Source organism: Nelumbo lutea, chromosome 5 (genome assembly GCF_056320005.1).
Source record: "Nelumbo lutea isolate HS-2025 chromosome 5, American lotus-T2T, whole genome shotgun sequence".
In the NCBI taxonomy this organism is placed as follows: Eukaryota; Viridiplantae; Streptophyta; class Magnoliopsida; order Proteales; family Nelumbonaceae; genus Nelumbo; species Nelumbo lutea.
This window is the reverse complement of record NC_142688.1, coordinates 49,684,666-49,700,603: the sequence shown is the minus strand read 5'-3', so window position 1 is coordinate 49,700,603 and position 15,938 is coordinate 49,684,666. Positions and strand designations below refer to the sequence as shown.

Below are 15,938 nucleotides of genomic sequence, written 5' to 3'. Positions count from 1 at the left end.
CAAATACGTCATAATAGATGAACGGTTATACCGACGGTCCTACATCTTCAATTAAGGGTCCATCCCTAATGATGAAGGAAGATTTGGCCCGACCTCACATTTATGCGATACATGGCAAAATCAATAGTTCGGCAAAAAAGCAAGCCTAAGGCGTGAACACCAAGGGAACACCAGCGGACCGAACTCCCTACTGGGGGCCCGAACTCGCCCTTGGCCCAAAACCAGAAAGTAATCTGAACTGGCCAACCTTGTAACAGCTCGGGGTATACCTCGCCGAATTGGCCAACCTCGCAACAGTTCGGGATATACCTCGCCAAACTGGCCTTGTAACAGCTCAGGGTACACCTCGCCGAACTGGCCAACCTTGTAACAGCTCGGGGTATACCTCGCCGAACTGGCCAACCTTGTAACAGTTCGGGATACACCTCGCCGAACTGACCTACCGTATAGATACCTCCGAACTCAAGACTTCGCCTCGCTCACCACCGCATCACCTTCTGGGCACCAAAACCAAACAAATCATACCATGCCTGACACTGAGGAAGTCCGTGCCCGAGGGCGCCGCACCTGATTGACTTGGGATCTGACTCTTGGCGGCTGCACTCTAAACGGCCACCTGCCACCGCCACTGACACAGCCATCTCCAGTTAGAGAGAGGGTTAGGCAGTGACGGTTCTGTCCTAGCAGAAATGACGACGGCCGAATTGACAAGCGCAAGGGTAATCATACCCGACCTGACAAAGGCCTTCGAGCGAGTGCGCGAAATGATTATAAGAGCCCCCTGCCCCCAACAAACAAGGCATGCAAACTTTGCGCTATCTGGTTTTATCTTGCTTTTGAAGGATTCTAACTTAAGCTTCGGAACCGTTACATCGGGTTCCCCAGAGCTTCCTCATCTCCTCCGTTTCAGGTTCCCTGCTACTAAGTTCAGAAACAAGATCGCAGCTAAGACCGGCCGGATCGCGCTTCATCACCTACCAACAACCAACCCATCCCAATGACCCAATCTCTAATTCAGCGAGACAAACAAGGTCCCATAAAAAAAGCACGATTCACATCACATACCGCTAATCTTCTCGTTTTCTTTCTGTTGGGTTTGGGAGAGAGGGCCCGTAACGGCCCACCTTTCCTATATTATTGAATTCAAATCAGCCCTCCAGAGGGGGCGCCACCCACAACTCATGAAATGATGAAATGTTTCCATTTTTCAATACGGCGGGAATATGTTGTGGGGCTGATTTATTGGTTTATTGATCAACTGGCCCAAAGAGAATCTTCCACGTGGACATCAAGTAAACAACTGGTATACGAGCTAAAAGGGAATCTTGGATTACTGAAAAATGTTACTTGCAATTTACATGATTACATCTCTTTCAGCATTGATGAACGGATTGACGATATGATATGCTAGTCACACGGGTTTACAGTCAGATGCCCCGGATCATACAATACAATCGTATTAGTTAGGGAGAAGTACCAAATATCTGGGTCCCACACATTATTCCTTTCTTGCGGTCATGGGTGTGTGACTAGTGTCTGTACTGTACGAGTTCAGGCATCGTCCAATGATGATATTTCCTCGTAGCACCGCGTTTTTTTCTCTCTCCTTCGACGGCGTTTACTAGTCCACGCTGAATCCCTCTTTGAACCTGTTTTGGCTTCAAGTCAAGGTCATCCTTTTTTACCACACCCATACTTCATCCTCACATACGTTCTCCGGTCAAACCGTTAGATCCGAATCTCATCAAACGTTTTAAATCTAATGGTTCACGTCCGTACTGCACATCAAAAATACAAATTAAGAAAAAGGACAAGAATCCAACGTTTCACATACAGAGGAGAGAGAAGCGATAAAAGGTTGTCAGAGAAGTGTCGTTCGGGTAATGGCGCGTGCTCTTCGGCTCTCGCCGGGATCGAGAACAGCAGGAGTCACCGATGCATCGCTTACCTCGATTGTTTGGTAGCCGTAGTAAGAAGGACGAGGAGTCGATGGACCGGAACCCCAGCCAACAGAAACCGAAGCTGGAACGGAGGAACGCCGTGAAGAACATCGACTACGATCCCTTTGGCAGTTCTTCGTCGCCTCCCGGTGATCTCTCCCCCACTCTGCGCGCTAGTCGCTCACTCGACGTTGGCTCTATCAGTAACAAGACTAGCTTCCGAGTTGAAGGCGCCGAAGAGATCAACGAACTTTGTCGGAGTTTGGGGCTTTCCGGTCCGGATGACTTCGCGATTCCGACGGCCGCGTGGGAGGCCCGGAAGGCCAGGTGCTCGTCCGATGTCTTGCCAAGGTCTCGATTGAGTAAGTTTGTGGTTGATGTAAATGAGAGGCCAGTGGAACGAGCTGATGAAGAGGAAAAAGAGAGGGAAGATGGTTCGTGGCTTCGGCCCCCTGATCGGCTTAGAGCTAGTGATGAAGATGCGAACCGGTCGACGGGAGATCGTTCATTTCGTTCAGCTCGCTCAGAACCTTCTCCTCAAGTAGAAGAAGAAGAGAGGGAAGATGGCAGGTCAACCAGGGTTTCAGCTAGGGTTAGAGCTAGCAATGAAGCTGTGGATCGGTCGAGGAAAGGTCGTTCGGTTCGTTCAGTTCGTTCGGTTCCTCCTGAAATACAGGAAGAAGAGAGGGAAGATGATTTGTCGGCTAGGTTTAGAGCTAGGGTTAGAGTTAATAATGAAGCTGTCGACCGGTCGATGCAAGATAGTTCGGTTCCTCCTCCTGCAGTAGCGGGAGAAGAGAGGGAAGATGGCTCGCCGATTAGGTTGTCTACTAGGGTTAAAGTTAGTGATGAAGCTTTGCATCGATCGACGGAAGATCGTTCGATTAGTGCTCCTCTGTTTAACAGCCGCCATTCAGTTCCCTTGGGCTCTCATGGTTCTCCCGGCGGCGGTGGTGTGGGATGTGGAGGAATTAAGGGGGTTCGACCTCCGGTGCTTGCTCCTCCACCGGCAATGTCGCGAAAGGTTGATCATATGAAGTCTGCGTCAACTTGGGATATTTTTAACTCTTTTGCACCTGATGATAGAGGTCCTTCACTGTCAAATCTTGTAGAAACGAGCTCCTCTGATGAAGAGAAGGATGATGCAACATCTGAAGAAGATGATGAGGGTGTTGTGACAGTTGATGCCAAATTAGTAGAACATGTGAAGAGACTGAGTGATACTACTGGTTTATCCGAGTCTTGTTCGTTTACGACGTCAAACGATGACGATTCCTCCAGCACGACCACTGATCCCACTTCTAATAATATTTCGCCTGCTCTAATAACCAGACGTACCATCATGTCGTGGCAACGGGGCGAACTTCTTGGTAGTGGTTCTTTCGGAACTGTCTATGAAGGGATCGCTGAGTAAGTACAATGCTTAATTCTCTGTCAGTCCGTCTGTTAGGCTGCGGTATATTTCTTACTACTTTCATGTGTCTTCCTGTCGTTGGTTCACCGGACTGCTCATGTTCTCTGAAATAGTTCTTATTGACGGGAAAATTTATGAATTTTGATAGATGACACCTGATTCGCTACCACGTTTATGATTCCAATTTATTGGTCAATTGTTTTTCCTATATATCATATCTTTTCCATATCGTAGTCGAACCCCTGACTGAAATGTTCTTGGTGCTAAACATTTATCTTGGCGCTTCACACCCCATGAAACACTGCTACCTTTGGTTTTCTTGCATTTTTTGAATCTAATATTAAAACCAAGGACGTCTGCTATAACTATAATCTATCTATACTATCTATAAAAGAGCGAATGCCCTTTTTTCTGGAATTTTTACTAGACATTTTCTACCCTTTTGTCTAAGCATACAGCGGGCATAAAGAGGACATCAGGGCTCTCACTTCAGAAACTGCCCACTTATAACCATTCACAAAGCTGCCCACATATAACCAGTACTTAAAAAAGTATGAATGTGCTTTTGAATGTCTGGATTTTATGTGACCAAAATACCCATATCTTCTAACTTGCCCCCATTTTATTTAGGGAGAATGACGGTTCAGCCCAGGGCCAGAATTTGTTGGCCCAAAGTACTGTTAAGGTAGGTGCCAGCTCAGAATTGATGCCAATTCACGGATGGGCATTGGTGCATAGAGTGTGGGTTGTTGACATTTTGAATGTATATATCTCTGTAGTGGAAATCAGAAATCTGCATTGGGCCAGTCCGTACTTTTCCGTTCCATTTAAAGGGGAGTTTGACCAAGATAGGCCATTGTTTGTAGATTTTTTTAGATTAAATTATTGAATTTTTGTTATATCATTCAGAAAAGAATCCAATTCAGTGTAGCCGACCCAGATAGTCCCTGATCCAATAGACAACTTGGATATATCATATATTGCATCATTACTCCATTTGTCAGGGAAAATGTATGTCGTGTAGGAGAGGTTCCTACTAGGCCCAACTACAAAACCATTTGCCTATATATAGTATTGCAGACTGAGATATGATTGATTATGGTGAAAGGGAAAAATGCTTACTTGATCTTATTAATATAGATTTGAACTTGATCATTGCTAATGCACTATCATAAATTTTCCTTGCAGCGATGGATTCTTTTTTGCTGTGAAAGAAATTTTGCTTGATCAAGGAAACCAGGGAAATCAAAGCCTTTATCAACTTGAGCAGGTTAGAGTGTGATGTACCAACTTGTTAAAGAAGAAAAGTTTTTGCCCAGTTCTTTTTTTCACTTCAAACCATGTGTTGGTAAATTTGTTCGACTTCTCTTGGACTCAGGGTCACATGGTAGACTCCATTTATTTGATACTTAACTTCAACATAGAACATTTCTTGGTTTAATTTTTAAAACTTGGGTTTAACAAGCATGAGAATGCATTCTCGAGTTTGAGAGTGGCCACTTTGGGTAAAAAAGCCAAAGGCTAGGTCTGTATCCTGTTCACCCTTCCCAAGACTCCAGATGGCTGGGACCATTATTTTGGTTATGTTTTTTTTTTTTTTATCAATATGTAACAGTGGATTTTTATCTAATTCCCTGCTTATTGCTTCAGGAGGTTGCCCTTTTAAGTCAGTTTGAGCATGAGAATATAGTTCAATATTATGGTACAAAAAAGGTATTGCTTCTTATCCATTTTCAAAATTTTCCTATTTTCTTTTTACTATCAGCTTTTTTCCCTTTTGTTTTCTTGTAACAATCTATTATTCAGATTTTTACTTCCTCCCACCCCTAAAACTACAGTGTTTACTGTTTAGAATGAGGAAAAAAGTTATCAATGTTGACTGCCTTCAAATTGCATTCATGGTTGTAAAAAGCATCAGAATTTGCAAGATCCATGAAATTTTTGACGGGTAATGGTAGTGGGGTGAGGTTTTGGAAAGATGAATGGTGTGGGGGAGGAATGCTTGGTAAGAGATTTGTCGAGGATAACATAGATTTTGTTCTGAAACTGATAGTCAATGTTTTAGAAAAGGGATAAGCAGATTGTTTTATGTCCTACTTCAAGGCAACCATTACTTGATAGGGAATTGGGAGAATGTGTGCTATTTTTCTCTATATTAGAAAGCATGAAGGCCAACTACAATTGTGAAGCAGATACAAAATGGTAATGTGTGGGTGCAAACTTCATTGTTAAATTCTTCTATGATTCTTAATTTATAATTAGATAGGCAGGTCGAAATTAATGACTTTGGGGAAATTCATTACATCCTACTATATGGATGTTCATGTGGCTATAATCTTTGGACTGTATTCTTACATTGAATTATCTAAAAGACTGAAGCAAGGGGATTCCTGTTGCCTAGCATGTAAATGTTGTGCAAGAAGCAGGAAGATGTAGGCTGTGTTGGGTAAGAGTGCAAATGCAGAATTAAGGCTAATTTGTACTCCGGTTTAGTTTTGCAGTCGTTTAGTAAGAAATGCCTGTGCTGAAAATGAAAGTAAGTTCGTCTTTTTGTCATTTTTTCATTCAAAATGGAGGCTAAGTTTGCTCCAAAAATGGAAACAAACTCTTTGTTCTTTTGTACAACAGTAAACTTGTATTGATATGTTAAAAAAGGTATAATGACGTACAGTTCATGTCCATGTACAATGGGGAGGCATATGTGATGTGATCAAGAATATGTAGAGGAAGTAATAACAATTAGTACGATTTATATGCAAGGATTTGAACTCAAAAAAGAAAAGGGGCTACTCTGAATTTTTGTGGATGGCCAGCGTATTTTGCATCTTGCCTGTTATATCCAATCAACTCCTTGATTTTGCAACTTCAGCATTTTGGTTACCAAGTCTTTTATTGCCCAATGTTACCATTTCTGTTGTAGCTGTTATTTGTTTGTACAACCACTAGGTAATGTGTATTACTGTATTCTGCTTCTGATGTCATTTATTTATTTTCTACTTAATGGACTTCACAGGATGATACAAAACTCTACATCTTCCTTCAGCTTGTAACACAAGGTTCACTTGCAAAGCTCTATCAGAAGTATTCTTTGGGGGATTCCCAAGTTTCAGCATACACAAGGCAGATACTGAATGGTCTCAAGTATCTCCATGGTCAAAATGTCATTCACAGGTGATACAGCTGACTTGTTATGTTATTTTTTAACCATTCTTTTATTTTCCTTTTGTTACACTCATGTTCTCTCACTTATATATTTTGTTGCTTAATTGTTGTTTACTTTTGCCAACATGTTGTGCCTAGGTCTAACTGGCATTCTGCAGTCACTTGCCAGGTTGCTCACCCTGGAAGTTGGTCTTGAAAATTATGTTCTGTCCTAGATGTCTATTTCTAGATGATGACACTTGTTATACACTACAGATGCTCTAACAGGATTGTCTTGTTCTTTTCGTCCTTTTAATTTTTATCATTTTATTTATTTTTTGATCAACAGCATAGAAAAAGTTTCATTAATTATGAGAAAAACATGATTACAACAAGAGGTTGTGAAATGACCCAGCTTTAGAAGCTGTCCCAGTTCAGTACTACATTTGATCCCAAAACATATGTGCTCTATGTACCCCTTGCTTGGCTAAGCTATCTGCCAAGCTATTAGCAGTCCTCACCCATTTCACTCGGATTAACATGTCCCGTGACAGCCATTTGAATTTTCTGAAATCATTCCTCAAATGCCATGCCACCCCCTCCCCTTTTACCAGCCGCTTAACCACAGTTTTAGAGTCTCCCTCAATAATCAGCCTGCTAATACCCATTTCTTTTGCCTTCTCAACCCCAAAAACTGCAGCCAAAAACTCTGATCTTGCCACATCACCCTGTTCCACAAGGCCAGAGTATAAAGCAATTATGTTCCTCTCTTCTTCCCTAATGGCTCCCCCAATACCTGAGGGGCCTGGGTTACCCAAACAGCTCCCATCAAAATTCAGTTTCTTCCAACCATTTATTGGGGGAGACCAAAGCTCAACAGATCTTTGTCTTGTAGTTGAGGATGCAGCATATGATACCCCAAGCTCTGAAGAAATTTTCAATCTTGAAATCCAAAAACAGCTTCAAACTTTTTGCCTAATGTGCTACTCTCAATGTTATAGTTTCAACCAACACTTCCTTACTTTGTTCCTTCTCAAATTTTTTATCATTTTATCTCTTGCTGGTTGGATAATTCCATCATGCAGTTGCTAGAAAGTAGATAATACTATAGAGATTGAAATTGAATTGTTGGGAGAAAATTAGGACAGGTCCTGATAAGTCTGGTTGTGGTATGCGAAATGTTGCAGTGCAAGAGAGTTTGAGGCCAGTTGAAGATGCAGGGGAGTATACCGTTGAGGGAGTTGATTTGGTAGCCAGATCAGATGTTTCAAAAGAATTCAATGTTTGAGTTAGAAAGAATCAATTATAACCATGTGGCTTCAATCTTGCTGGAAAATATTCTAACGCAGTTAGAATATTCAGATGGCAGAAAAGTAATCGGACACTGCAAGTATCAAAATTTTTTGCCAGACTAAAGGGAGGTTTATTTGGGTCTGACCAAAGAAGAGGGTGAAGAAGACCATGGTTTTTAAAAATGAATCGGTCAGGGGTCTGGTTACCGGTTCGAATGGAGAGGGTGAAGAAGACCATGGTTTTTAAAAATGAACTGGTGACCGAACCGGTCAGGGGTCCGTTACCAGTTCGAACGGTCCGACTGTTCGACCTGAATGGCCGGCCCGTTCTGACAAAAAATAAAAAAATTAAAAAATTGGAAACGGTCAAAACCGTTCGAACGGTTAACCGGCTGGTTCAGCGGTTTGCTGACCAAAATCAACGGTTTTGGGGAAAAAGTGGTTTTGGGGGAAAACGGAACCGGTCAGGTGACCAGTTCCCGGTTTTCTGGTCCGACCATGCGGCCCGGTCCGGTTTTGAAAACCATGAAGAAGACAATGAAAACATACAGAATAGGAAAGAGTTTTCTGCTTTAGATACTGGATTTGCTCTAAGGAAGTGGGTAGGCATATCCTGATGCTACTCCTGTTTGGAGTCGGGCTTTTGGGTGTTGGGTTTTCTTTTAGGGTTTAAGGCAGGTGTCAGGAAGATTGGATTGGCTTTGTAGTTTGTTTTGTGTTCTGGGGGCAACGCCCCTGGCCCACTTTCTTTCCCCCCCTCTCTTTCCTTCCCTTCCCTTTTTTCTTTACTTTCTTTTGCCTTTTCTTTTCTTCTTTTCCTCTCTTCCCTCTCTTCCTTTCCTTTCTTTTTTTTTTCTTTTTTTTTTGTCTAATATGAGGTGTATGTGAGGCACGTGAGGTGTACACCTCTAGCATTCCTCATGAAAAAGGCGTATGAGGCATACACCTCTTGCACCTGATGCGTACACCTCGGAGGTATCAGCATCTCTGGCATACGCTTCAGGGCGTTTTGGGCATATGCCTCCAATGCCTTCTAAGACGCTGATCATTAATTAATTTCTCTGTTATTCATACAAAAGGAATGCAAGTTCTAACTTGTGATCTTATGACATGTTGATTTGGTTCAACTTAAGTAATATTCTTCGTTTTTTGGGTCTTCAAGGGATATCAAATGTGCAAATATATTGGTGGATGCGAATGGATCAGTTAAGCTTGCTGATTTTGGATTAGCAAAGGTTTCATTCTTCCTCATGATAGTGTCTCTTGTGTGTTTTCTATATATTCTTACACGAGTAGACTTCCCCCGTTTGTATATGGTATTAGTTCTCTTGTCTTACTTTGCTGGTTGTGCACCTTGTCAGTCAACCAAATTGAATGATGTGAAATCATGCAAAGGGACTGCATTCTGGATGGCGCCTGAGGTCTGCATATTCTCTTTAAACTATGTTTATTAAGTTCTAATTACTGGTTTGATGCATTAAAGCAATAACTATCCCTTGTTAATCTGATGCATTGAAGCAATAATAATCCCAATTTTGCAAGTCCTTATATGTTGAAATGCTGGTTTGTAAAACAATATAGAGAGAAGCAGCGTCAGTTCAGTATCTCTGACATAGTCTACTATTTCTGTATATTTGCATTTTATGTATATATTATCTCTTTTGATCCTTCTCTTATTTTTCATAAAAGTTTACCCTAAAGGGTATATACAAGTATAACTACTCATAAAAAAGGGTGTATAAATATAACTTAGAAAATATTAATAATATAAATAATCTTTTTTTTGGGCGAATTTTTTACAGTGGGACACCCTATTCATTTTCTTGTGTGTATGAATCCAAATGAAACCTTTCTACTCAGGTCTAGAATTGAAAGGCTGTCTACTTATCTCAATTGTATTGGTTGCGATATTTGAGAATCAAAGTAGCGAAAACTGACAGAAAATAGAAGTGATTTGTATAGGGTGTCTAGGGCTGTCAACGGGTCGGGTCCAGGTTGAACTGGAACCGACCTGACAGGAAATACTGATGACCTGGAACCGAACTAGACCCAATAGGGTCTATTATTTTAGATCAAAAACTGAACTGATTGGTTCTCAAGACAATCGGGTCTGATCTGATGGATCGTGTTATAATAAACCTGCTGAAAATATTATATATTATATATTATATTAATTATTTAATATTGTATTATAGACCTCGGGTTGGGTCTGAGTTGGTTTGGGACGGGGTAGAACTGGTTCTGAACTGATAATAATCAGGACAATGTATAAGGAGCCGGAACCGACCCATCGGTTCCACTTCCTGGAATCAGAACCAACCCAATCGGTATGGGTCCATTGGGTGGGGCCCAACCCATTGACAGCCTAAGGCCGTGTTCTTTCTCACTTAACATGCTCCTATTATTAGCATTTATATGAGATTGAGAAATTACAAATATTCCCATAGTTAGCTGCCTTCTTACTATATTAATTATAAAGACATAAATACCCCTGAATATATGAATGCATCTCTTAACACTAGGGATGTCAATGGGTCGGGTTAAATGGTAAACCCACACTGACCCAACCCTATTGGGTTAAGGTTGCGTTGGCCTTAATCAGGTTTTGGGTTGTGTCAGTGATTTAAAAGGCGTGCCTAAGCACATAGGCAAGGCGCATTTTAGGGTATGCGCCTCATCCAGGTCCTAGGCACACCTCTTTCAAAAGGAGCACAACTGGTGTGCCTAGGGGTGTGCCTAGGCGTGTGCTGATGTACCTTGTGCCTCCAGGTGTGCACCTTTTTAAAATTCTGCACTTTTTGCTTTTTTTTTTTTGAGCCTAACGAATGGGCTGGGGCTCTGCCCCCGGACCCCCGACCACGTCCCTCAAGGCAATCCCAATCAAGTCCATGCTAGAGTCTTAAATTCTTATTTTTCACATAAAAACTAATGATTTTATAACTTTAATTGCCTTTTAAGAAGATATTATATTGGAATGAAAACATTAGCAAATAGGGTGAGGCACATTTGCTATGCCCATATTTAGCTGCTCCCTTACTAGATTAATTACAAAGACATAAGTACCCTTGCATGCATGTATCCATTTTTAACATATTGTACTTGAATGAGTTATATCAGTTGATGTCAGAATCATAGTTTAAAATTTTAATACCCCCCTGTGTATCGGCAGGGGCGTATTGGTACTTGATTTAATGCTTTTTTTATATTTTTTTAGTTTTTATTTTCAAAATTTGGTTTTTGGGCATATTTTTTTATTAAAAAAAAAGAGTGGTTCCCGAATCCTCTTTAAAAGGGCATATTGTGAAGTCACTGATACAATACAATACGTCTGATATGGGGCGTATTGTATCAAAATTCTGAACCTTGATCAGAATAATATTACTAAGTAAAGTTGTTTTTTGTTCTTTATAATTTATATGCTGAGACGCTGTAACAAATTGTTTAATGATCAAAACAAGCAAACACATTGTAGTGCTGCAGGGAAAGAAGGGGAAATTGGAATTTGACACTTCTGGAAATCAAATTTGGGGGGGGGGGGTCTCTTTTCATGGGATTGAATGCTCCAATGATGTGCATTTTCTGTTATGTGCTTCTGATTATGAAGTTTTGCAATTTTAGGTTGTTAAGAGTAGTGGCTATGGACTTTCAGCTGACATATGGAGCCTTGGTTGCACTGTCTTAGAGATGTTAACTGGTCAGCTTCCTTACTCCAGTTTGGAATGGGTAAGTGACATTTTTTTTAATTGTATTCATGCATGGTAATTCTTTCATTGTTCTTCCTTTCCTTTTTTTCCTTTTCTTCCAGGTTACTTTCCATCTCCCTTCCTGTTTTTATGTTGATATGGATTTTTTTTACTTGTTCTAGTGTAAGAAACTTGGATGAACTTAGTTCCTCAAAATTGTTTGGTTCTAAGTTATTTTGAATTTACATATATATATTTAGAAACTTGGTTGTTTATTCTTTGTGATAGAGTGCTATTAGCAGTGGTGAGATGAAGAAAGAGAGGAGAGAGAGATACGTGAGGGGAAAGAATAAAAAGTAGGAATTTTGTCATTCTATTGTGTATGTATTAGATTACTGTTGGAACAAAATTATTTATTGTATTTTTCAATATGCTGATTATTATTAATCACTAATAATGACATGCTTTTCCTAACCATCTGTGGAGATGAGACTACAATAATTCAGTGGACCTGTTTGTACCTTATTATTTAGTGTATTTCAGTGTTTTAAGAGTAGGAGGCGTGCCTCTAGGCGGCGCCCCCAAAACACCTTGAGGTGTAGGCCAACGGCATTGACACCTTTGAGGCATATGCCTCAAGTAGAGGTGTATGCCTCATATGGCTTTTTCATGAGGTGTGCTAGAGGTGTAGTCCTCATGCACACCTCATATAAAAAGACAAAAAAAAAAAAGAAAGAAAAATGAAAAAAAGGAAAGGAACAGAAAAGAAAGGGAAGGGAAGAATAGGTGAGGGGAAAGAAAGTGGGCCCTCCATCCCCCCCCATTTCAATGCAGCCCAATATGGTTATTTTGTGTTAGGGGGGTCTTGTCGGAGTGGAGGCAATGCATCTTCATGCTTTTTAAGATAAAAGATTTTATTAAAAATGAAGAAAAATGAGATCCTCCTTCCTTATCCTTTCTTCTCATCCCCTTCCTCTTAAGGAGGCTTATGCCTCTTACATTCTGAACTATGCCTCGTGCCTCTAGGTAGTGGAACACCTCGTGTCACACCTCTATGTTTTAAAATATTGGTTTATTTTTCTTCTTTTTCTTTTCTTTTTTTTTTTTTTGAGAAAAGAAAGTGGAAAGTAACTAACTTATGGGTCATCTTCTTAAGTTGGGGGTAAGCCTATATTTCTATTTAAAAATTGAGGTGGAAGTACAGATACACATATAGGATAATTGAGTCATTTGTGGAAGAACTGGAGGTCAGATTCCAGTGGGTCCCTGCTCCCTAGAAGTGCCAACAGCTTGGCTGATGGTTTAGCTAGGCAAGGGGTAAATAGATCTAAAATGTTTTGGGGAGAGGCTTCATGGGGAACTTGATGTAAAATCAGTGACGGCTTAGCTAGGCCTAGGCAAGGTGGAAAACCCAATATATGGAGCTTTTAGACCAAGAAAGGGAGTTTATAGGTCTTGAGTCTCTTACCTATTCTGTTCCTTCTGTACTATTTCTTCCTCTCTTTCTCCTCTTTGCCTCTCCACTTTTATCGTGACATCTTCATCCTTGTGAAACAGATAACATTTAAATAAAAACGACTGCCTGTAGCCTAGTTAAATCTAGTTTGAATGATTGCAGTTGTCAAAAATCAACTTCCTACAGAATATGGGAAGAAGAGGCGGAACTCTAGAATGTTGACTCCTCCCAATGTTCTTCCCAATCTACAGTGACAAAAGCCTATCCAATTTTGAGCATATAGGGTTTTCTTGAAAATTAGACTAGCTGAAGCTAGTCTGTTGCATAGGGATCTCATTCAATTCAGTCACTAATAAACTGAATGAAGTTTATCGTGGTAGTGGTTATTTGTTGACTGGATTTTTTGGTTTCATGGGAAAATCTAACTACTTCAAAATCCCCACCTATACACTAATGTCCTTCCAACAGTTCTTTAATTGCATATAGTTTCCCCCATCTTCTCATCTTTACTCGATTTCTTTTAGGAATCTGAGATGAGTTCTTGTTATAATTCACATATAAGAATTCTGAAATCATTGTGCAACCTAATTATTTTCCCTAAGAAAGTAAAACCTTAGTTCAGTTAAAAATTCAGTTGTATTTCTGTTGTCAGGTGGACTTAGTATCAGCTTTGATAATGTGAAAAGTTCCTAATAAGTTGCTTTTCTTTAGTGGGAGATATTCTAAAACCCAAAGAACTCCATCTTGGAATGCCATCGACTTGAATTCTTGTGATTAACTCGGCTCATTCCAAACTGGTTGAATCAAGTGTTGGCTTGAATTATAATCTGGTTGAATCAAGTTCGTTAGGCCAAGTTAGTGGTGATTTATTGATTTTTGAAATGAAAAAAAAAAAGTCCATGCATGTTGTGTGTCTGCATGTGGGAGAGTAACAATTCTTGGCCTGCTGTGGTGCCTTTTAACTTTGAATCTGAGCATCTTACTAATGTTTCTCCACTTGAGTGCCAAGGTGAGAATCAGGGACTTGCCAATCGAAAAAAAGAAAGAAAGAAATAGGGACTCCTTTGGCAAGTCTCAATGGCTTCCTAAAGCTAGATGCCCGATTGGTCTTAACCTAAGTTGCATCTCTACCAAAGGCTGACAGGTTACACTAACCATTGTTTCTGGTTTTGTTATAGCTGTTCCATGTTAATTCCATGTGTTATTGAACATCTTTTGGCCAAGTCTATATGTTGAGTGCTTATGGGGGAATTAATATCTTGTCCCATTAATAGAAATGGTGTGCTGCTCCTTCATGTGTTGGTTTGGGATTCTGACAGCCATTTCTTTGCCTTTGACCACAGATGCAAGCACTATTTAGAATCGGCAGAGGTATACTCCCACCTGTACCTGATTCTCTATCTCCAGATGCACGGGATTTCATCTTCCGGTGCTTACAAGTTAACCCACATCACCGTCCCACTGCTTCTGAGCTTTTAGAACATCAATTTGTGAAGAGACCACTTCCATCTTCCGGTCCCACCATCTCCTTTGCATCCCAGTGCTAGACGGCCTTAGTGAAATACAATGACAGAGATATTTATCTTATTCTGGTAGCAGTTACCGGAGATAAAGGTGGATATTTACATTCCCAGACCTTGAAATGTACTGCTCAAAGCCTCAAACAGTGCAAGGCTTGCCTGTGGTGTTTCACTTGGCTCAGATGGATCCCGTAAGGAAATGTGAAAGTGGAATCCAGTGAATAGTCTGGAAAACTAGATGGTTGAGCGCCTTCATTTTTCATGTATTGTTTTTCCTTGGGGAAATTTTTGCGTTGGAGGGGTATCTGTATTTTCATTTTCTTTTTGGGGTTAATTATTTCTTGGAGGTGATTTGTTCGGTATTTGTGATTGCTATTTTATTTTCCAGCTTGATAGGGTTAGGTGAATTTGAGAAAAGATGAAATTTGTAAAGATTGGTTGTATAAATTGGAAGTCGGATGTGTATATATATTCTACCACTATCAAATATTTTATTTATATTTCACAAGAATTCCTTAATATGGTTCTATCTTGTGATATTGCCGTGAAGGTGAGAGTGCCTATGATTATCCATCGGGGAAATGCAAAAACCGAATTCATTGTTTTTAAACCCGTCGTTAACCCAGACGGTGGGAGCGTTCGGCCCCCATCACCTGAAGGAGAAAATGAGTTGGTCATACTCATCCAAAACCTGTCACATTCCAACAAACCCATTGATTTGGTCATTTAATTGTTGCATTCAAGTAGCAATTAGGGCTGTCAGCGGCTTCCGAAAATTGGATTTTGAATTTGAGATCTGACATAAGCGAATCAAATTTGGATAATTTGATTCAATCGGATAAATATTCAAATTTAATTAATAACTTAATTCTTATATATAAGTTATAAAATATTTAAGTATTTAATTTAATTTTTTCATATAATACTTAAGTTACATAAATAATTTATATATTTATTAATTACCTAAAATTGAATTCAGATATCAAATTGAATTGAATATTCAATAATGGATATTAATTTTATTTGAATTGAATATTCAATATTTAGTTAAATTTGAACATTGATTTTCAATATCCGTTAGATATCAAATTGAATTCAGATATTACTTCATTTGATTTGAATTTCATTCATTTACACCGATAAAAATAATAGTGTAAATAAGAATTGCATATCCAAAATTTTTTATAATAGTTGTTTTTTAATTTGATAAATATACAAATGGATTTTGTGGTATCGTATTTTTCCAGTATCATAGATTTTCTCTACCAACCTAACCTGGCTTCGGGCTCGGTTTATGAACAATTTACATTGATTTGGGGAGAGGCCATTCAAATATTGTCGAAAGCTAAGTAGCTAACTCAACTCATACGCAGTTCATGAATAGATCTGATTTGGATGCCGGCGGGGGTTGTACAGTGGAATAGAGCTGGCAATGGATTGGGTCTATTTGCGAAAACTGAACCGACGAAATTGAGTTGTATCCTATTATAAT

At 39.8% G+C, this 15,938-nt stretch overlaps 1 protein-coding gene across 2 annotated transcripts; it reads left to right on the top strand.

Annotated features, from left to right (window-relative positions):
* The first annotated feature begins 1,784 nt into the window (after positions 1-1,784).
* On the top strand, positions 1,785-14,965 carry LOC148852289 (mitogen-activated protein kinase kinase kinase 1-like). 2 transcript variants are annotated; one of them, XM_088945396.1, is made up of 8 exons: positions 1,785-3,350; positions 4,543-4,624; positions 5,005-5,067; positions 6,368-6,525; positions 8,950-9,022; positions 9,149-9,208; positions 11,406-11,510; positions 14,270-14,965. In XM_088945396.1, exons 1-8 carry the CDS (start codon positions 1,936-1,938, stop codon positions 14,471-14,473), a joined length of 2,160 nt encoding a protein of 719 aa, XP_088801522.1. In that variant the 5' UTR covers positions 1,785-1,935; the 3' UTR covers positions 14,474-14,965. The 2 variants fall into 2 exon arrangements, with proteins under 2 accessions (XP_088801522.1, XP_088801523.1); XM_088945397.1 differs by lacking the exons at positions 8,950-9,022; positions 9,149-9,208 and having other exon boundaries at positions 1,828-3,350.
* Positions 14,966-15,938: the final 973 nt, after the last annotated feature.